This window comes from Triturus cristatus, chromosome 9 (assembly GCF_964204655.1).
Source record: "Triturus cristatus chromosome 9, aTriCri1.1, whole genome shotgun sequence".
Classification (NCBI taxonomy): Eukaryota; Metazoa; Chordata; class Amphibia; order Caudata; family Salamandridae; genus Triturus; species Triturus cristatus.
The window spans coordinates 403,712,748-403,735,062 of NC_140592.1; the positions used below are offsets into that span (position 1 = coordinate 403,712,748).

The following is a 22,315-nucleotide window of genomic DNA, read 5'->3' on the forward strand; positions in this document are numbered from 1 at the left end:
AGGGCAAATGTGGTTTTGTGTTGCTTGTGTTCCAGTTCAGGGAGGACCCTGCTGGACTGTGCCTTTTAGAACAGGGCCAAGACTGATTTGCATATGGCTGGGTCCAAACTGAGGTGGCATGGTGGGCTAAAGAACAATGGATTGGAATGCTATGCCGAGCGATTGTCAATTGTTAGACCGATTGCAAGAATTTTTCACATCATCTTTTGTGTGTTTGAAAGATACACATTCTACATAAGAAACGAGTGGGTGGAACGAAAAGACCTATATCTCACATAAGCGCAGACACTGGCAGCTATCGCTACTTGTGTAGATGTTTGAGACTTATTATTCAGGGATGTAATTTTATTTGGCAGACATTCCTTCCCATGCCTACCACGAGAATCAGACTTGAAGCTAGAAAACTGTTTACGAATTACATCACTATCCGAACAGTGTTAAGAGGCTCAAGAGTTTGGAGGGTCTTGGCTAATTCAAGGTTCCTGTCCAAGGGCTAGAACTGAGAGGTGCTCTGACGATGGTACAAGGCAGACTTCCCCTGAAACCATACTGCATTGTGCAGTAAATGTGCTTTATGGAATGCTTCAAAATACTGAAAGAGAAATAGGACACATTTTAGTAGAAGAGTATGGGATGCCATTAACCGAATCACCTCACAAGCCACTGCAGTCCTGCTTAAATCCACCGCAGAAGACTCAGGAAATTCAGAGCCTGGCCCTAAAACCTGCAGCATCATTTTATTTTATTTTTTGTGGGAGAAAGGAACCATGATGATGTACCAGAGAGCAGTCTGATGTCACTGGATTGTGGTGCAGACTGCTATGTTCTAACAGCAAGGTTAGTCAATTGTTAAAGAAGTCACCCTGAGACCATGGAGTAATGTATGCTAATGATAAAAAACTCACAGAATTAGAAGTCGTATCAGAATAAGTTTGTAGTTTTTGATAATGACAATATTCTGAATGAGGAGCAGGACTGCACAGATCCTTCTCAGTGGACTTTGGGAGTCCTAGAAGAATATATAGACTTATTTCAAGAAGGGAGATACTTCATAGGGAAGCAGAGACTTGGTGTAGATGCCCTGGTTCAATTGGGATTGTTGGAATGTGCCAGCATAGAAAGGCAAATTATAATCACCCAATAACGGGGAAGCAAAGACTAGATAGGTAGTAAAATGAGTAAGAAAATGGCACAAGTAAATGTAAGACTATGAATAAATCCCAAAAGCACGCAATGGTATCAGACACTGAGAGAAGACGTTGTTCTCTGACATTAGTCGAAATCCTGCCTGATCTGGTTTGAACATGAAATATTTACCAACTCAAACTAAATCAAGAACACGCTAACTTTTGTGGCATTAAAATCGATCCTGATGACTCCCTTATAAGAGTGTAAGTAGACAGAGAAGTAGGCCTACCACGTTTAAGGTTCAACTGCTGGTTGTAAAACTAATTTAGACTAGACACATTAGGCTGACCTAAAGAAATTACAGCTGAGGAAAAATTGCTTTATATTTGCGACCATCTGTCAGTCAAGGGACGCGCCATGAATCAAATTCCCAAACCATCCAAAGCCCAGAATTTTTCAGCATTAACAAACAACTGCAATAGATTTGGTAAGACTTTCTAGAAAAGGAGGAAAAGCTTTACAAAGTTTTATCATATTTGATAAAGGCTAACGCAGTAGGTACTGCTTGGAATGATGCTCCATCCTACTAAGTAGAACTTGAGATGATTAATAATAAGATGCGCAGTATCCCTATTTTGTAATATTACTACTTAACAAAATCGGTGGTGCTTCTGTGTGATGCATAAGAGACCGATCTAGGACGAGATCGGATGCAAGAAAACAACCACTAGCTTAGGCAAGCTGGACTGTGCTGTAGAGACATGAACATGGACTTTGTTCTCTTAGGAATGGATAGTTTGCATCAGTTCATCAAAAGTGTTTTTGGGCAGACAGTGGTGTTGCTTTTGGACCAGGCGCCCATTGCCTCATTTAAAACTTGATTAAAGAACCAAAATATCTGCAGTGCTTGATCAGTACAGCCCAGTACTATCCCGTGGAATGTTCACCATTGAGACAGAGATTAGGTAATAATCTGCATTGCTAGGCCACATCCTTCACTGCCCTTTGATGCTCTCGCCTCTCTTCCATGCCCTGCGCACCAGCGGCCCCCGCTCCGGCTTACCACCTTCTGCGTGCAGGTGTTAGATTAGAGAGGTAATCGACACATAAAAGTGACTACTGCATGGAATTTTACTTGGAAAACCCGGTCTGTTTGGTTATTCCCCGTTCTGGGTGGTCTAACTTGTAGCAGGCGATTTAGGTGCAGAGAAACTGTCTGAAATCATTAATTACAGGCATGCGACACCTCTACACCTAATTCATAATCTGGCCCTATGTGATGTACCTGCACTTTTTCAGAAGTGAAAAGTTGTCCTGTGTAGGTGGCGGGAAGCATTCTGTACTATCTGGAATTCTCCCTCTGTGACAGACACGCTAAGTAGATCCAACCTAACTCAAGTCACCCTGTAAGGCCTGGTTAGCCAAGAGATGAAGTTAAAAAAAAATAATTAAGAATCTCTTCTCTAACTTGGGGACTGTATCTATATTGCAAACCACAGAACAAGCCTGCTGAGGCTTAAATAGATTACACTCAGGAGAAGTAGCAGGTTCCAACGTAAGCACCACACTTTTTCCACAAATGTTACGTACTGCTAGTGGAGAAGGCGAGAGAATTGTCCTTCTGTCAGAACTAAGGACCATCATAATGATGGCGTGGATTCATTACTCGCTTTTGAGAGTTCAAAGCTGCCCATAATAATCCAGAGAGAACATCTACTGGTGAAGACTTATTTCCAAGTTGAATAGAGTACCTGGAAAAACCTGAGGTATGCTAGAGACAGTATACCACCTGAAATCCCCAAAAGACCATGGGAAAAGCTGGAGAGAGATCTATTAATACCCTGTTTCGTGGAACACCTAACTCCAGCGACCAAAATTTCTGCGCGACAAAAGCTAGTACATTGCTGTAGCATTTACTGGGGCCTGGCGGATTTTCCACTTATGTTATGCTACTCCTATTCAATTGGTCCTCCAATGGATCTTGCTCTGTCCTGAAAGGGGTTGGATATCAGAGGAATGGACAGTCACCCAATGAGGATAAGGAATAGGATAACTGTATCTAAAACTAATTTCCATAAAGTCATAGATTAAAATTTCCCAATCAGATAGATAACCCAATTAATGTTCACCCTCAAGGAATGATGAGACAGAATAGAAGAATCAGGTTAAAGTTAAAGTTTTAGTTATTCAATCTAATAGTTAAAGAACATTTGCATTCGATAAAAATAGCATACAGCTCTGATTAGATTAGTAAAGGATTTTAATGAAATGTACTAAGCCTCTGGGATTCGGGGAGAATACAATGGGGAATCTTCCTCAGCCAAAGCAGATTATATCACATACAGAGTATGTATTGATAGGTATAGGTAGCCTAAGTAAAGACACTCCAGAGAGTACAGCAAGCTTCCAAGTAGCCACTCCAGTTTGTCAAGACAGCGAAAGTTTGCAGCTTTAACAGCAAGAGTCACTGTGACTAGACCTGAACCCTTCATCCGCAAGGTTAGATCTGCCATCAAGAATCTTTCTGCAGTAACGAGTCAGAGTTCCCAACGTCTCAGGAAGCAGTAGCGCAAAAAGCCCAAAGTAGCAAGCCAGCAGCAGCCAAAGAACCTCCCTCTTTTTGCCCCTCCAAAGATGAGCCATTCTACTCGAACAGTTCCGGGATGACATCCCTTGACATCACGGTGGACCATGGCCTGCTGATAGATCGCCTTCAGGAAAAAGGGATAGCAGGCACGGCCCTCGCACTCCTCAAATCCTTCCTGTCAAACCGTAAACAATTCGTCAAAGTGGATGGTCTCAAGTCCCACTGCTTTAGGCTCCCATATGGGTTGCCACAGGGTTAGTCCCTGAACCGAACTCTATTTGATGTATATGTTACACCTCTGGCCAGATTGATCAAATCTTACGGCTTTGCGTTGGTGTCATAAGCATAAGCAGATGACACCCAGATCATTTTCTCCATCTCGAGTAATAACCAGGACACGGCCCACAAAATTAATGCATCTATGTGACACGTGAGCAGATGGATGTCGGAGAACTGCCTCAAATTAAATTTTAATAAGATCAAAGTTTTACTTTTTAGCAGAGACACATTCTTCTGGTCCACAGACTGGTGGCCAGCGGAGCTGGGTCCTCTTCCCATTCCAGCCACAAAGGCAAAAAATGTACGGGTCATTTTTTTACACTACCCTGTCCTTTTCCCACCATGTGAAGGCGCTCACGTCCTCCACTTTATACATTCTGAAAATACTGAGGAAAATCTTTCTGTTTATACCACCAGAATTCTAGAAAACAGTGGTGGCAGCACTGGTTCTCTCTAAGCTGGACTACTGTAACAGACTTCTGATTGGTATAAACAAGGCACTACTGGGGAAACTGCAGGTTTTTCAAAACTCTGCAGCCCGGCTGCTCCTTAGCATACCCAAATACTTGTCAGCCAAACATGCCCTCATTACTCTTCACTGGCTGCCTATGGAAAAACGAATCAATTGCAAGGCATTATGAATCGCCTTCAAGGCACTACATAATCTAGGTCCTGATTATCTGAAGGATCGTTTCCAATGGTATACCTCATCTCGAACTCTTCGGTCCGCTTCTCGTAAACTGGTGAAGGTACCGAACCCCGACTCCAGAGATGGCTCGGTAAAAGCTTTATAAACATCACAACCAGATTGTGGAACCATCTGCCAATAAAGCTCAAACACTCGCCCGACCTGCTCTCCTTTAGGAAAGGCCTAAAGACTTGTCTATATACCTTACAATCTCCAATCCAGTTCTAGAACCTTCAGTCAAACCATCAATGTTCATGCGAATAGTTGGCAAGCGCCTAGACGCCTCAGGGTATTATTTGCGCTGTATAAATAAAAAAATCACTTCAAATCTGTCAGGCCATTCAGTTGATTGGTTAATCCGCAATAGTGTGATGATGATGTGGCAAAAAGAAAAAACAAATCTGTAAAATTTAGTTGAATCAATCGCGCAGTTCTTTAGGTTGTGTAAACATAGAACACATTTGAACAATCTGGCATTAAAAAGAAAGCATGTGGGTTTAAAAGGTCTCTTTCCTAAGCAGCTGTTGAGAATTGTTGCCAGTGCATTATTCAGTCCGGGAGATGTCAAAGGTAACAGTTATCATTTCAATACAAGTTGTAATACTGAAAAAAATTCTCATAGTCTTGGAAAATGTTCAGTCTGTGACTTAACTGGAACGGAAAATGCGGCCTTCATGAAAATCGGGCTTGTATACGGCAAGATCATGCTAATTTATGGATTTTACATTAATAGGGAGCTAGTATGTGAATTCAAAATATGACAAACATATTAGTAAACATTTCATTCTGATCATAATTAATACGTCAGTATAAAGTATTTAAATCTTTGTCGTTTGTGTCATTTGACTAATACATGTGTGAAATACAGGCTAAAGAAGTTTCAGGAGAACACATATAAAAATTGTTGTGTAGCACCTACTTTTCTTTTGTCATTTTCGGTACACATGTTGTTACATTAAATATTATAGTTAATTTTCCACATGAAAACCAAACTAATTCATAATACATTTCTTTTAGTCTTATTAAGATTATATCCAATTCATAAAACTCAAATCAGCTAGCAATAAAATCCAAAACGTGAGATTTTCTCCTACATTATTCTAACACATATAAATCCGTGAAAATAGTATTTCCTGAATAATAGTCATATCTATGTTTAATTGAATGATTAACATCTCAAATCTATCTTTGCTCCTGCATGCTTTTATGATGCAGTAACTAAAATTCATGTTTGTGCCCAATTTTGAAACCTGAAACTTTGCACACATTCTCTGTGGTTTGCACAGATGTTATCAGAATCATTTCCTTTAAAAATAAAATCATTTGATGTCATCTCTGCCCTTTCAACATCAAGGAGAAAGCTAAAGGCCCTCTTTGCCTGAAATGGAATATAGACAATTAACCCTCAAAATAAACCTACAAAGTACAAGCAATTTAGCCAAAAAATGGCCTTTTTGAATTTTACATCAAAGCATAGGAAGATTCCTTAAGCATTTCTAACACAGTGTTGGCGGTAAAGAGTGAATACTGCTAGAAAAAAACAAAACTTTTTCATTAACCATGGGCTGCGATTCGCAAACACCTGGGCTGGAAAATAGCCCAGCTCTACAATCAATCGGGCAAAGAACCAAATTGTTACGTTCAGTTATGGACAGTGCTTGCTGCTAAAGGGTCAAACAACACGATAAAGAAATCCGTCTCCGTGGGCACAGCAGATTTTTCAGACGGCTCAACATAAGAAGGGATCCAATGACTAATGGCGTCCAAATGAAGGAAACGGGTAATGTCCAGTCCATCCACCTACAACCTCCCGAAAGTAGTCATTGAAAGCAAGCTTCTAGGCTCTGGTAGGATTCTGGCCTCATGACTCTGTTCAGGTAACTTTGAAGTAAAAATAAGACACACCTCGGGAGTAAAGCACGCCTATGTGTCACCACAGGGTGTAGATGAGAAACATCCAAGCAAAACTCCGAAGAGAGGACCATGGTGCAGTCAGCTGGTTGTATCAGCCAATATCACAAAGAGACTAACACTGTGACAAGGAAGCAGCAGGAATTGAGAAATAGATGGGTGACAAAAGATGTTGAGACAAAATCTGTATGTGGCTTTAAACCAGCTATGACCATTTGCTCTAGTATATTTAGGCATTGCTTCCTAGATTTCCCCAGCCACCCCCACCCCGGCGAGCTTCGAAATCATGCTAACACACTGGGGGTGCTTTTCATTTATTGTGTAAATTAGAGCTTTGCGGTGTACCCCCATTTCCAGTGAGACTGACTGTTGCCTTCTAAAACCAGGGTATGTGGCGGCTGCATGATTGTAGTCATGAGCCCATGCTCCAGCGTGGAGTGCAAAATATCCCTCCCTCCGTCACAGACCAAAGATTTCACAAACACACACTATTCATACATTCTCTGGTGGGGCCCATAACACCAACATTCACTCACCATCAATCTGTGTTTCTTGGGTGGCGATTATCTTCCAAACGCTGGCATGAGAAGAATTACCCTTCTTACCCTAATGAGCGATAAATCTACGCAACCTTCTGATACTCATTAGGCCCTGAACTTTACCTTCAGTTTTCCTCTCATAAATCGGGATGGATCAGTTAGTTGCAGGTTTAGGTTAACTTCCAATTCTCTAATTTACCTTCTCATTAATACATTTTCAATTAATAAACAACCCAACTCATTCTGTAGTTATTCAATTCAATCTTTATCTAATTAATGCAAATTAAATCACTCATTTAATCAAGTCGCCATTCATATTTACCTATTCTGGCTAATTGTCGTCCTCCATGTCAAATCTGGTAGTCTCGCAAATCTATGCCCATCAAATTTAGTAATTTCAGTTCATCAGGAGTTTGGGCATTAATTCAGTCCATCAAAGATTCAGGGAAACAGCTGTCCTGCAGTGTCACCGTCCTCTCCGTCAGCATAACGTCAGGAAATCAATTAAGGCCAGAAACTAACTCGCACTAACCTCTCTATTCTACCATAATTTATAGTAAAATCATTGACAAATTGTAACAAAAACGGGTCTTCAGTTCGTCTGATTGGTCAATCGAACTCGTCTGACAGGGTTCACAACAAATAATGTCTCTGATGTCATCAATCTTGCTTATTTTCCGGTTTTAAAAGGCGTTTAATTGTTCTTTCTGAAAAGCTGGCTTGCTTCGCAGGATGACCTTGTTGGGTACAGTCTGGTTAGGGTCATGACGAGGCCACTGTAGCTGGCGTCAGCGCAAGTGCACTTCACCCAAACCTCATACAGCGTCGACTGTCTGGTTAGGTACCAGAGGCAGCCATTTTGTGGCAGGCCCAAATGGTCAACTGTAGCAAAAGAAACACAAAACGTAATTAATACATAGAAATGACTAAATAAATGTTATTCCCTCACTAATACCCATATGTGTGTGTATTTATCTAGCAATAAGCAACACTCAAGCAGTTTTATACTTACAAAATAAAGCGCAAATCACAAATACATCACAAAAGCAACATATATCATGCATTATTCTAATTGTCTCATTAGTATGCGTACATAATTTAGTTTACGAATTAATAAAGTCATGCAAAGCAATCCCACGTGTATAAGGTTGATTAGTAGCTTCCACATCAATCTATTAGTTCAAATATAATTAATTAATCTAATTAATATAAACATGCAAAATGGGGAGGGTATACAAAAATGTTGTATTACCCGCTCCAGCACCCCCACCTCTTTTTTTTTTTTTTTTTTTTTTTTTCTCATGGATCCCTGTGGGTATACTGCCTACTGCTTCACATCTGTAAAAGGCACCCCTACCATTTGTCCTTTATCTTCATGTCTTGGTCTTTTCTGCAGCATGGCTGTAATATCTGCAGACTTGTATGTGGTGTAACCTGTGTGTTGTAAGGTTCAGCGAACCATGCTCCTGGCTGTGCAGAATGGTGACCTCCATTGGGATGGACTTGGCTGGTGACGCATGACACCCAAACTAGCCCAGCAGTGCTTAATTTGTAAAACAAAATAAAAAAAATTAGTGCCAGGGCTCTAGTCAAAACGGCCTCTGCAGCTTGGACTACCCATTGCCACTGCCAGCGTTGCCATTGAAAGTACCAATGCAACTACTAACCAGCACACTGCTACAAGTGCGACCATTCAGACTATTCCAGGCCCCAAAGCTATAACAAGCGTTTGCGATGCAACAGGTCTCGCATTTACGAGACTTTAAGCTATTGGCATTGTAAATGACTATGACTTTTATTTAGGTTTTGAAAACAAAAATAAAAGCCATTATCATTTGCAATGTCAACAGCTCAAACTCGCGTACATGCGAGACCTATTGCATTGCAAATTCTTGTTCTGTCTGGGACTAGTAATCAGTGGGAAAAGGAAAGAGTGATAACTTCCGGCTGAGCAGCTTAAAGGAAGAAGGTATGTTCTATCTTGCTTTGCAGCGTCTGTAGAGCGCAGTCCGATGGGAAGATCAGTTTGCTCCATTTATCTGCCCGAACAGTTCTAGACATTGCACATCAAACCGTTTATCACCCTCATGTGACACGTAATATCACCAGGGCAGGCACTTCTGTGGCACACGGCTGTTGTGTGCGAGGCTAGTCAACGCTTTTTTTCCGAGGAAAACAGCTCAGCTGCACTAGACAATCACTTCACCCAAACAAGGAAATTACAAATAAATAAAACAAATAACTCAAATGCCAGTACAGTTAATCTTGTAAACCTCTCTCGCCATAAAGGGCATACACGTGAAGGCTAGAAACGGTGATTTTCGCAGACACTTTTAGTCCGGGCAGGTTCGACTCCAAGCACCTGAAAAGCTCCTTCTACAACAAGCATTGGCCGCGCGGCCGTGAAATTAACGCCGCGCGGCCGTGAAATTAACGCCGCGCGGCCGTGAAATTAACGCCGCGCGGCCGTGAAATTAACGCCGCGCGGCCGTGAAATTAACGCCGCGCGGCCATGAAAGAGAAAGTGAGCCACACGGGTAACAGGGGAGGGGGGGGGGTTGAGTGCTAAAGCAACACAGGGAAGGCTGGCATATGGTGAGCACTATCGCGGCCGCTTTGATGTTCTCAGTGGCCGCGCGGTTCACTGAGAACATCAAAGCGGCCGCGAAATGATCACGCAGGCTTCCAAATGGTGCGCGCGCCCGGTGTACATGCACTGTAGTTGGCGGCCTGAAAAGCACTCGTTTGCACTCCCAAATCCCGCTTTCTATAGCTCTCGCCAGAGCAGCGCTAAAGCGCTGGCTCAGGCGAGACCTAAAAAATAGCTAGGGCGGCAGGTAGGTATTCGTTCTTTTTAATGCATACCTAATTAATAAACAATTGCTGTTCTGCTCCTCTCTAAATTACAGCGCCACCATGTGGCAGCTGTCATAAGTGCGGATGCCGATGATTCAGTGCCGGTGCTGAGCACCGGAAACATCGGCTCAAATTAAGCACTGCAGCCTAGTCTAATATTTGTATGGACTTTGGCAGGAAACCTGCAAATGTGGCCAGCAACCTCTGGGGAAAAATGCTTCTTCAGGACTGGAGGAACCCTCATTTTCAAAGGTTGCAAACCCTCTGGTTGGCTTTAGCAGTCCATAGGGGAAGAGGTGTGGCGCCGCGGCCAGGGTGACTGACTCCGGAATCTGGGGATCACGGTTCGATCCCCAGCGCTGGTGGCAGATTAGCCCAGCACCATGTGACTCTGGGCAATAGCTTGCTTAATCTTCCCGACGGCCCCCAGCGCCTAGAGACCCTTACGGGTGATCGTTCGCACTTTACAAATGTGAATTATTATTATTATCTGTCCATTAGAAGGTGGCTTAAATATTAACCCCCTCGGCCGGTAATTTGTTTTTCTTCACCTGTGCACCTAAGTGGCACGTGCACCATTGCAAAATTAGAAGACAAAGGACCATAAGTGAAGCCTCTGCAGTGATTGGTAGTCTGCCTCAATATTTGGACCTATGCCTGGAAAGCTTGCAGACTCGCCTTGTTGCTTGACCTGAGAAAGGGAAGAACACCTACTTCCCTCCGAAAGGAGCTGCACTGGCTTGCCATAAGCAGCGGCATCTGCCTTAGAAATACATCACATGACTCGGCTGACTTGATGGACCAGTGTGAAGGCATCTCAAGGACCTAAGCCTGCACAGGTGCCCCTTGTTTGTCTCAGACCAGCTGCCCAGTAGGAAGAAAACCCATCTAGTGGGTAGAGGACTAGCACCCCATCATCGAGAAAAGTGAGCCTGATCCATCCCTGACTTTGTCTGTCAACGGGGCATTGGTGACTGGACACAATGTCACACAGGACCACAACAGGCACACGCAAGACTTTCTTGTGGGCCGCAACATTGTTGTTTGGGTCGTGTGTTATTTTGATGGCATATTTTGGATTATTAGGTGTCCCAGCTATTAAATCAGGACTTGACTGGTATAAGATTTGACACTCTTTTCTTTAGCATCCTTTGGTACTGCAGTTGGTACACCAGGGTTAAGCCTATGTACCGGTACCCCTACCAGTATCCTGTCAGTCACTCTCCATACTTTCTAATGGACACGAATGCTTCAGATACAGACTCGAGTCACCCTAAAGCATCTCCCCTAGGATAATATCGCCCATAGTGCGCAGTGTTGAGCTGCAACGACATCAGTGTTTCTAACATGGGCTTAAAAGGTGCTGGAACCTTCTAAGTTTTGTTATTATAAATGTAAGTATATTGTTTACTTACCTGTAAAACAAAGTTTCCTTTCCTAATGTAAACTGCTGATTGTACCTTGAAGATACCAAGTCTTCTGACGAGTCTGACTGATTTTGCGTCTCTAAGCACCCCCGCCTCCTGGAGTTGGTCAGGCCTGTGTGTGTCACTAACCTGAGAGACTCTGATGCTGAAGGGCAGGCTCTTTGAATGCACCAGTATTGTGGGCTTGGGCATATGTGGTAAATAACATTACCCACACAGGTCAATGCCAGACAACCTGCAACTGCCCGAGGGCCCTCAGGAAAGAGCACTGAGATAACTGCAACCCTGGGCCTCCAGCACCCACACAGGAAAGGGAGGAGCCGCCCTGATATCTATGTGTCTCGAGAACCCTCACGCGCGTGAGCTGGCGGTAAATATCTCACTGACACAGGAGGCCACGTACTGCAGCCTGTCGGCGCACACTTGTAGGGTGAAGGCATCCTTCGTATTTACACTGACTAGAAATTTGCATCTAATGCTCTATGAAGTGAACGCGATGTTTTTGGAACCACAAAACAGTCATGCCTTTTCCAGAAGGACCACTTTGACTACTTATAAAATAGATTAACTTCTGAAATCCACACACGTTTCTATGGCCTGCCTTAAAAGCACAGCTGTCGCCAGCCCATTATGTAAGCATCACTAGAGAGGGGCTTTGGTTCCGCCCACATGTTGGGGGGGGGGGGGCAGGAGCACGTATTTTGATTGGGCAAAAGTTGTGTGCTACCAAAAAAAGTGTTTGCTCTTCTCACAGCTGTGGTAATTTCCTTAATTTGCCCAGCTGCCTGAGGTATGACTATCAGGGGCACACACATGACATTTTAATGCTATTATAAGTGTCGTCGACTACTATATAATTTATTGGGTCTTTCTCTGATAGCAGCATTAGTGTGAGGAGGGCATTCATTGACCTACATCGATTTTTCGTTCTGGCTAGACAGTGCATTCATCACTATAACCTATTGACATTGCCAATGCTTGCTTCATTTTCAGAAACCATCGCGAAACAAGTTCAACACTGCAGAGACTCGCACTTTTTTATTGTGTATGCTACTTCAGTTTTTCTTGTAAAATACCACTCCAAGTACAGCCTTTGCAGTTTGCCTTTTGACGTGCAGGTTGTCGATTATGGTCTGTCTGCCGCTGTGCTTGAAACTGTTGCCACAGCGCACCAGTAGATGGCAGTGTTGGAGAGGCTGTGCCCTAGAAATCCGGCGCTGCTTCTCCCTCCAGGCTTTGCAAAAGCGCCTGCAGGTCTCGGATCTGCTGCTTAAAACATTATAAAATACCACGTCATGTCTTCTTAGCCAACGGGCTCTTGCTCGTTAAAGCCCTGTTAGTTTAAGTCCTTGAGAATAACGCGTTCCTGCTGCCTATATATTGCTTTCACTAGTCTCACATGTCGTCTTCACTGGAAGATGGCCACTATTTACACTGTCAAACGCTTCTTGATGCCACGAAAATATGTCCGTTTAGGCCTGAAGAGATGTAGCCAGTATGTAAATGAGACCATACGTCCTGCTGTTGCATCCACACCTCAAGAAATGTAACCTAGATTTTGTTGCAACCACCGCTGAGAAATAGGGGCCATAGATCTTGGGACCAGTGTTGTGAATGGTACCTGCTTCTCCTTTTCAAATCGTAGGGATTTCTACCTCCATTACTATTTCATTTGACATTTTCAGGACCTAGAAATCCCTAATTTCAGTATCATGCAGACATAGGTTTGCATGAATTTGATTCCTGCATGGGGGTTTACATGCATCTCCTATGAGCTTCAGTGGCACACCTTGTTTTCTCATCCCTCTTGGGAAGGGCTACACAGTGTAGGTAATAGACTGTCTCCTACTGGACTGGACATAGTTTCTGGGTTTTTGTAATGCGCAGCTACATTGAATTTGTCACGGATTTTTTTTTTAACCCTTATCCCTATTTCCTGTAATAAGCAACCCCAGTGAGGAAGTTTCATGGGAAGTTCCCAAATGGGATTGTGCTTTTATCAAACCATATTAATTAATTATTATTTCTCAGGTTTTTTAGGCCCTGGATGGGTTTGCTAAGATGTAGCCCATTCAATGGAATGAGTCTGTTGCACATGCTACATTACAACAATGTACTTTTAGACATCTACATCCGCCTCTTTCTGGGTATGAAGGGAAAAATAGTTTAGATAAAGAACCAGTCCAGTCTAATCGTCTTGGCTCGATTTCATTCGTTTGTGACTGTGAGCTGAACATCGTTTGATTCAACACACTCCTTTTCACTGCTGGGTCTTAAAATAATTGTACATTGCTTAACGTTCTGAGTGTACATCATAATATACACCGTTCAAGACGAAGTTGCAAAAAATGGACTAAGATTTGATTTGAATTGCGTATAGAATCTGTGTCAAATCGCATTTAGAAAGAAGGAAAAAAATGACTTTAATATGGAAAATAGATCTGTTTTTTTCCAAGCAGCACTGTTGTTGTTAAGAGGAAGGTAAGATATATTTGTTTGTTTATTTTCAAACCACTGTGTCAACAAAAGTCCTTCTCAATGCATGTCTTAAAATTTCCCATACATTTTTGCTTCACAATTATTACATTGTCACAATCAGCGCTCTATTGCACTTGCAGTTATACTCGCAACCCAAAGCAAAATAAACACAATAAGAAATATTTTACATCAAAATCGTGCTCAATACATAAAAAAGGTATATTGAATGTGATTTTGATGTAAAATATTTTTTACATCTATTTTTCGAATACACAACAAAAGTGTTTGTGGCATACAGCGTCAGTGGTAATATTAATTAAGACATAAAGATGCTTAAAGGAGGCCTGTAAGTTATCGTGTTCTGCGGAGGGGTGATATCACTTGCGCTTTGGTGTTCAAATCTTGTCTCCTTTGTTTCTGAGGGCTTACTCTCTTTTTGGAGAGACGTGATTTTAGATTAAACATACATCTCTGAATGAGATTTTGTATTGGTCTGAACATTTTTGAGGAAATGGTCTTCCTTACAAACCCTTAAGATTTACACAATCCATCCCCCGATCACATCTGTAATCCTAGTCTCTACAAGTCACTCACATTCTTTGGGAGGGTTTTGCTGAGACATCTGCCTTCTGCCCGAGTCCACCATCATGGCCACTGTCTACTATCTGAGATTATCCTGCCTCTCACAAGATTCTAAGCCTGATAATCCCTTATTTAGTCTCCATCTACTACCATATAGCAATAGATCTTGACAGTCTAATCCCATTCACTCTCCTTCATTTAGCGCTTTCCCATTTGACCGAAAATATCAAACAACAAGCATGCATATTTGACAGCATTCATCTTAACCCTTCATCCAAAATATGTCTGAAGTTACTTTTGCCCCCCCCCCCCCGTTACAACCTCACCACGGATGTAAATGTGTGAACCCCTGAAACCGAGACCTATCAAACCCAAACAATGCACACACATCTGCAGTTAGAAACTGTTTGGTCAAAACGCAAGTTTGGAAGAGTTTCACCCATGGTAGTTGTAGCACATACACGGTACTTATGGCTCGTGCATACCGTAATCCACAGAGAAGGGCGTTTTAAGTTCAAGTAGTAGCAACAGTTGTGAAGCCAGGAAAACAACACAATAACATTCCTAAACGATTTCAGGAAAAAAATGTAATGTTAAATAAGACAGAACGATCGTTAGTAGGTCAAGAGGAATTATAGATATGACATTTTTAAGGCAAAAAGCACCTAGAAAAAGTAAAGCATGATTGAAGACAGCCATTTGCAGTGGTGTAGCTAGGGGTGGTGGTGAGGGGGGAGGGGGCCTGTCCCGGGCAGCACTTTTTTGGGGTGCGGCAAGCGCAAGGTACGTTTTTCCCCCCGTTTTTTTTCTTTTATTTGTCCGGTCTCCTCCAACCCGTGGTCGAAATTGGTTGTCTCACTATTGGGACTGGAGCATAGCTGTCTGGATGGGTCCTGGGAATGAATAGGGTAAATCCTCCCTGACATCTCTAGTCAAAAGAGGTAATGCTAAAGCTGCTCTTTGTTCTCTAGACTGTTTCTTTCCACTCACAGACCGGTAATACCCGCAAGATGCCAGCAGTTAATACCAACTGCTCATCCTGGGCTCAAAGGCAAGGCTATTGTCCTCTGAGCCAGAGTTTTAACTTTCCCAATCAAGGGTGTGTATTCCAGCTCGGTAGGGTCTGAGAAGCAAACTGGCTTTTAGGTCTCATTTGGCTCAGGCAGCACACAGTACAATGTTATCAAGTTTCTTTTCTTCTTCTTTTACCAAAATCTGATTTCACAATTAAATCAGATTTTGAAAATTAAGTAAGAAATAACTTTGTAACATTTTCCTAGCATATTCACAGACAGAGGTGGGAAACAAAGATATTAATCATATATGAATGATCATCTTGTAGAGCGCAAACTTTCCCCAGAGCTGTCAAGGTGCTAGGGAAAGAATCAGCGGTCATGAGTAGCAGGGATGAGGCTTTCAGATATTAAAGTGCCAAGAGCCATGTTTTTAAAGACTTGCGAAAGGGTAGATGCGACTCTTGACAAGAGATTGTTAGAGGGAGAGTGTTCCAGAGATGAGAAGCGGCACCATCCTAAACCTGGGGACTACCAGCAAATTTGTATTGGCAGACCGCAGCTGTTTGGTGGGAACGTACCGTTGTAAGAGTCTTTTGATTCCTTCAGGACCAGAATTACGAAGAGCCCTATGTACAATGCACAGGGCCTTAAACAGAATTCTTTTTTCTAGATGAAGCCAGTGTAATTTGCAAATTGCTGCGGAGACCAAGTGGAATGTAGGACGATCCATCACGGTCTCGCTTCTGCATTCTGTACAAGTTTCAGTTTATGGATGGATCCCTTGTTAATGTCCAAGTAGAGAGGCTTACAATAGTCCAGCCAGGGCAAAGTTAGGGCAACAGCTGGCTTGCTTTCAAGAAGAGAGAGAAATATATGGAAAGATCTTTCTCAGGATCCTGATAACCCCGAAATAGAAAGAAGCAGTTCTGTTGACCTGGGGATCGAAAGAGAGTGAATTGTTGACTATAACACCAAGATTCTTTGCTGATACAGCAGGGAAGGGGCATGGTCCAAGCATTTCAGGCCATCAGGAGTGAGACCATATGGATTGTTGGCTGCCAAAGACCAGGACATCTGTTTTGTTCCCATGAGTCGTAAATAGTTGTTTACCATCCAGGCGGCCACGGCCCGCATGCAGCTGTTATAATTTGCTGCGGAGCCCTTAATGCTGTTTGTGATGGACACAATTATTTGCGTGTCAACAGCATAAGAGAGAGCATCTAGCCTGAAAGATCTGATTACCTTGGCCAACGGAGAGACATACATTTTGGAAAGGTAGGACTAAATTAGGAGCCCTGTGGAACTCCACAGAAGGTGGGAATGGAGTCAGAATCAAATTGGTCCATCTTTACTTTTTGTGACCCATCTTGAAATGAGTACAGAAGCTCAAGAGCGGATCCTCATACCCCGATTTCTTGAAGACGGTTGATCAGCCTTGTTGGCAAGATGGTATCAAAGGCCGAAGATAGGTCCAAAAGTATTAACAGAGAGGTATGCCCAGCATCTACTTGGGTACATATGTTGTTTACTGCAGATGTTAAGGCAGTCTCAGAGCTGTGGCCACTCCTGAAACCATATTCGGAGCTGTCAAGCAGGTGATGTTGCTCCAGGTAGGTGCTTAGTTGGGAATATAGGCCTGTCCAGGGGATACATCTATCTAAGCTACACATTGAAATAGCTTTGGGGTATTTTTCTGTGCAACTGCACACTAACCCAAATTTGTAGTTTGTCCTATTGATCTATATTACCACCCTGCCCAGTGTGATTACAATAAACACACAATAAGCATTTGCAGTGCAATAGGTCTCGCATTTACGAGAGTTTGAGCTGTTGGCGTTGTAAATGACAATGACTTTTATATATGTGTTGTTTTTTAACGCGTAACCCATTGCATTGCAAATGCGTTTGTGATATAAAAATTCAAAAAAAGCGTTAGGAGAGAGCATGTCCTAACTGCAACAGCAGGCAGGACAAAGCTATTTGATAAAATAGTGCTCGGAGGCTGTAATTAAAGCCTACCAAGTAACAACACACATAACGGGGTGTCGCCATAAGAGGTTACAAAATTAGACCAGGCGGTACTAAGGAGGGACTACTAAGTCAGCAGAAGGCAAGAGGGAAGCAGGCACAGCACAGTGTGAAGTGTCCTTAGCACAAGCAGTGACTGCATGCCTGTAGCGAGAGAGTGGACCCACGCCCTGCTGGTGGGGTCAACGCCACAAGTGACATTCTGAAAGTAGAACATTTGAGCAGCACTTCTACAGTAACAGCACCTCAACGTTGCGCATATGTGTGAGTCACTGTGCTGCCGCCATCCAACCAATTAGTGGAACCTGCAACTGCTGCTCTGCAGTGGCGTCAGTGGATAGGATGCCTTGAACATTACTTTTGCTCCACCTGCAAGACAGACAGCGCAGTCAAATGGTCCATGATGCTTCACGTGGGCAGTGCAGAGTTATATCTTATTCAAAAATATCCCCAACTCAAGAGATGACGAGGACTTTAATGCTGCTGTGGCTGCTCTGATCCGGCACTTTGATCCACAATTGAATCCCAACTATGAAAGATTCAACCTGCATGAACATCGACCAGCCAGATGAAATCAGAGCTCAGTTTATGCGGGGGTGCCAGTCGTTCAACCTAAGGAAGCTCATCCTACGGCAACCAGACATCAGGCTAGACAACATACTGGTCCGACGAGCTGGCAGTCAGCCGGGCTGAAGACATGGAGGCAGCCCTTGCATGTGTTGCGGGCATGCTAGCTACTCTAAAAGCTGTGAAAGTTGAGGAAGAACAATACAAAGCTGTAGAGCGCCGCCCGGCCACGCATGTCCTCCATCCCCAAATAGAGCGAGAAAGTCTGTGGAAACTGCAGCATGGTACACCACATGTCAGACGTGTACCCAGTACAGGGATAGCCCTGTCTAAAGCGTGGTCGCGCAAGCCACTTTGCCAACGTGTGCTACAGCGGTGGTGCAGCAATAAGCTCCAGCTACTTTGAGCAAGGGCGGCTGAATTTCCGCCAACTGTCCATAGAGAAAGGGCAGACTGACCAACGTGTTGCGACTGCGAGTCGCCATGAACACGATGTTGATGTTGCTGATGACGAAGAGGTGTTTCACAGTGTCGTTCACAGGCAGAGAAAATCGTCGCAAGAGGCCTCTGCCTGTGTGCAAAGTAGAGATTGGTTGAGTCCAGACCACTTCCCCCACTGATACTGGTGCATCTGTAAATGTCATGGACACAACTCCGTTCCGCAAACTGGTCCCACAACTCAAAATCACACCCACGAAAGCCATGGTCTATACTTAAAGAGGCACAGACCCAATACCCTTGAGAGGAGTGGTCGAAGTGGTAGTTGAAAAGGAAGGCACAAAAACATGAGCCATGTTCCCATAGCAAAAGGAGACACTGGCACCCTGCTAGGTTGCCACACGGTGGAGGAGTTGAGCCTTGTCTTCTTCGCCCTGGCAAGTACACCCGTTCCACCACTTCATGTAATATTTCGGAAATGAAAATAGATCACAGTTCTTAGTATGTTTGAAACCGCAGCACTGCTTAAGCTCATCTCATCGTACAGAATTAAAATCTTGGCTAGCGAGAGTGAATGCGATAATCAGTTTTGCCTATAAAATGACTATAGGCTTTATTTTTTTTATTTAGCCATACAGCACGGCTTTAGGGATGCTATACAGCAGAGCTATAGACCATTGACCAAGCCAGTAAGGCTCAAAGGCGAGACCTATTGGCTTTGCCAATGCTTGTTAAACTGAGGATGGCTGGCGACATCCCTGACAAAGGTTACAAAAACAAAACAAAGCTAAAGGCTAATGGCCACTATCAAACCGATTGGGTTTCCCAGTCTTTGTTGGGCTGGGGGGTGACTTCCCTCAGTGCTTGTGTGTTCATTTCCAGGCTTCTGGGCTGCTCCTGTAGGCTTCAGGTCTGGTGCAGCCAGTGTACCTCATGGCAGGAAGGAGATTCTGAACCTGATTAATTAAAGTGTTTTCAGGTTGCAGCCTGGGGCAGAATCTTGTTGCGCGGGATGTTAATACTGTAAAGGATCTTGTTTTAATATACTTCTAGATATGCAGAGCATGTAATGAAACAAGCAATCAGTCTAAAGTCTGACAGACTGAACTGATAAATACCCAGAGCCTGTTTGCCATATTTCATGCAGTAGGGGCGTGAATTATTTAACTGCATGAACTGATGTGTGGCTTTCAGTGGTATTTCACATGAATAGAGTAAAAATGTCCCTTTTGGATTTTTTTGTCCTCTCATCTCCCGACTACTAGAACGTCTTTCTCTTATTAAACGGGGACATTAGTTTTCGTTTGATCCACCCCCGAAGCAGGAATGGCTTCATCCACTCACAATTCAGAATTTGCATAGTGCTGTTCCCTTATTTCTCTTGGGAAATGTGCCTTTCTATTCACCATGACTCATCCAAAGACCAAACACATCACACACAAAGGAAGGTGACTTTGCCGAAGGGGGAGGCTTTTTTTTTTTTTTTTATATATCCTGGTACTTTGTAATGAAAAAACGTACACCCTTTTCCGTCCTCTGGCAAATGTATGCACGTTGGAAAAATTCCAGTGTGTAAAGAAATGAAGCCCAAGAGGGGCACGTAATATCAAAGGAGACGCAATCAGACATTAGCAGAATGTTCAATGAAGTAATTGAGAGGGTGGTGATTGTATTATGTCCAGGAGACTAGGAAAGGAAAGTCTGCCAAGTACAGCTGGACCTGCTGCCTGCAAAGATGGCGCCATGCGGACCCGGAAGTAGTCCATGTGGGTGATAGTGCATTTCTCCTGTAGAATGTGTGGAAAACAGAACCCAATAGGAGATACTAACCTCGTGTTGACTGGTCGCCATCTTTGTACAAGTCTGACTGGTGGGAAGGTTAGAGTTGTACAGTCTCCTAGGAGTACTAAAATCCCCTACTGTTTTTAGAAGCTTTAGCCTTCTGTGTCATGCATGCAAGGAGCTCGGAGATTGGTTCCGAGCTCTTTAGTTAACAGCACCAATGACATTTGGACTAAAAACATTAAGCACAGGCTCTTTCTGGAACTGTTTGCATATTCATTCTGGTATTTCTCTCCACAGCGATCCAGGAAAAGAGCCGTGAGCAGCAGATCCGAAACACATGCGAAGCTGTTATCTTGACTTCTCTGCACCCCAGAACCTCGGTCACCGTTGTGCTGCAAGTCATCAGCGATGCAGGATCTGTATCCTTTCTGCACATATGCTCACCAGGATCTTGCGTTGACTCTCTGATATGCTGTGTCATATCTCTTGTAAGATGTTTAGGCCTAGTGTGGATTAAAGGAGTGGGGTATGGCACCCAATAAGGTATGCTCTCAATTTTGGATCACATTGTGCCCTGAGTGTTGAGGTGTTCTGAATGTGATTAGTGCTGCTGAAGAGCGCCAAATTGCCATCCGATTGGCCCCCGCAATGTGTTGTTTGCCTCAGTGCCTATTGGTGCATCTAGTGTTTAATTGGCACCATTGCGATGTGACATAGGTTGATGCATGTGTGTGTTAAAATATTGACCTTTAGCCAGTTGGCACAGTATGTTAACAGAACATAACGTGCATTTCTTTGCATTGAAGTGATGCATTACATTTCCGTGTGCTAAGCTATTAAAGTTTATCACATTAATGCGCCACAGACACGGCTGTAAATAGATAAAAGGACAATATTTCTTATTATAAATAAAGATTATTGTATGAAATGCAAAGTTGAAGTGGCAGCTGCACACTGCTGCAGATCTTAAATGTAAATGGTTTTGAGGAATAACCCATTTAGGATTTGGGGTTGAAACTACGGCACCGTCATCTAACGAGACTGAAGTGTGATACAGAGTTCATTGCAACATATTGGACAACATTTTGAGAAGTGAGCAAGAGGTATCCTGTTGTGTGGAAACCCTCCCCTTCAACTACAAGAGTCTAGAGCTTTTCAGATTGGATGTAATTTTTATTTCATGTTAGGCCCCGTAGGTTATAGACTCCGCTCCTGTTAGGCCCCCGTTTTCTCTCCAGTTGTACTGTACCTGCCATGCTTCACCCAGGGCACAGACCCCAACATCATCATTCTCACAGAATCCTCATCCATCATTCTAAGCATGCTCACACATCCTATGTATGCACAGACACATCACATCACTACATCATCCCCTTTCCTTACACAGCGCTAAGCAGATATGTCACATCACTACATTTGCTACAGGCCAGTGCCTTGAATAGAGTAAAAATGTGAATCATGCCTTTCAGTTTCCAAAAAGATCATTTAATTAACACTGATAATATAGGAAAAGCTCATATGTGTCCTTACATTTCGCGTCAGCCATACGATGGCTTCTTCGCTAGGTGAAGTTTTTAAAAGGAAACTGCAACCAATTTTTTCGCAGAAATAGGAAATTTGGATGTGCTGTCTGTCATCAATTAAATACCAGCCAACGTGTTTCGTTCTCCCTAGTGCCACGGGAATTTTATATGGGCTTACTAGGAATATCAGATAATTTCTCAAAAAAGCAGGTTTACATAAGACCTGAGTTAATTTCTTTGTAAAGTGAAAACAGCATCCAAAGTAGATCACAAAGGTTGGAACAGTGGTTCACAAATGTAATGGCACACGGGTGCAGATAAAACACGCTATTAGTATCTCAGCGACGGCAGACGACTGTTGAGCTGCATCGTACCTAATGACCGCTGTAAACCTGCTTTTTTGGATATTTGGGAGCCATTGTCTGAACCTATGTGAACCCTTTTTTTCGACTGTTTCATGATCCAGAATCATGTGGACTGATT

General features: G+C 43.2%; 1 protein-coding gene across 2 annotated transcripts in view; it reads left to right on the top strand.

Moving 5' to 3' along the window:
* Positions 1-22,315, top strand: part of EXOSC5 (exosome component 5) — a 150,220-nt gene that overhangs the window by 25,072 nt on the left and 102,833 nt on the right. For both annotated transcript variants that reach the window (XR_014968593.1, XM_085625276.1), the window contains exon 3: positions 20,607-20,728. Coding sequence is in view for 1 of the 2 variants with exons in the window: in XM_085625276.1 (XP_085481402.1) it covers positions 20,607-20,728 (122 nt within the window). In the remaining variant the exon portion in view is untranslated. The remainder of the gene's footprint in view (positions 1-20,606; positions 20,729-22,315) is intronic.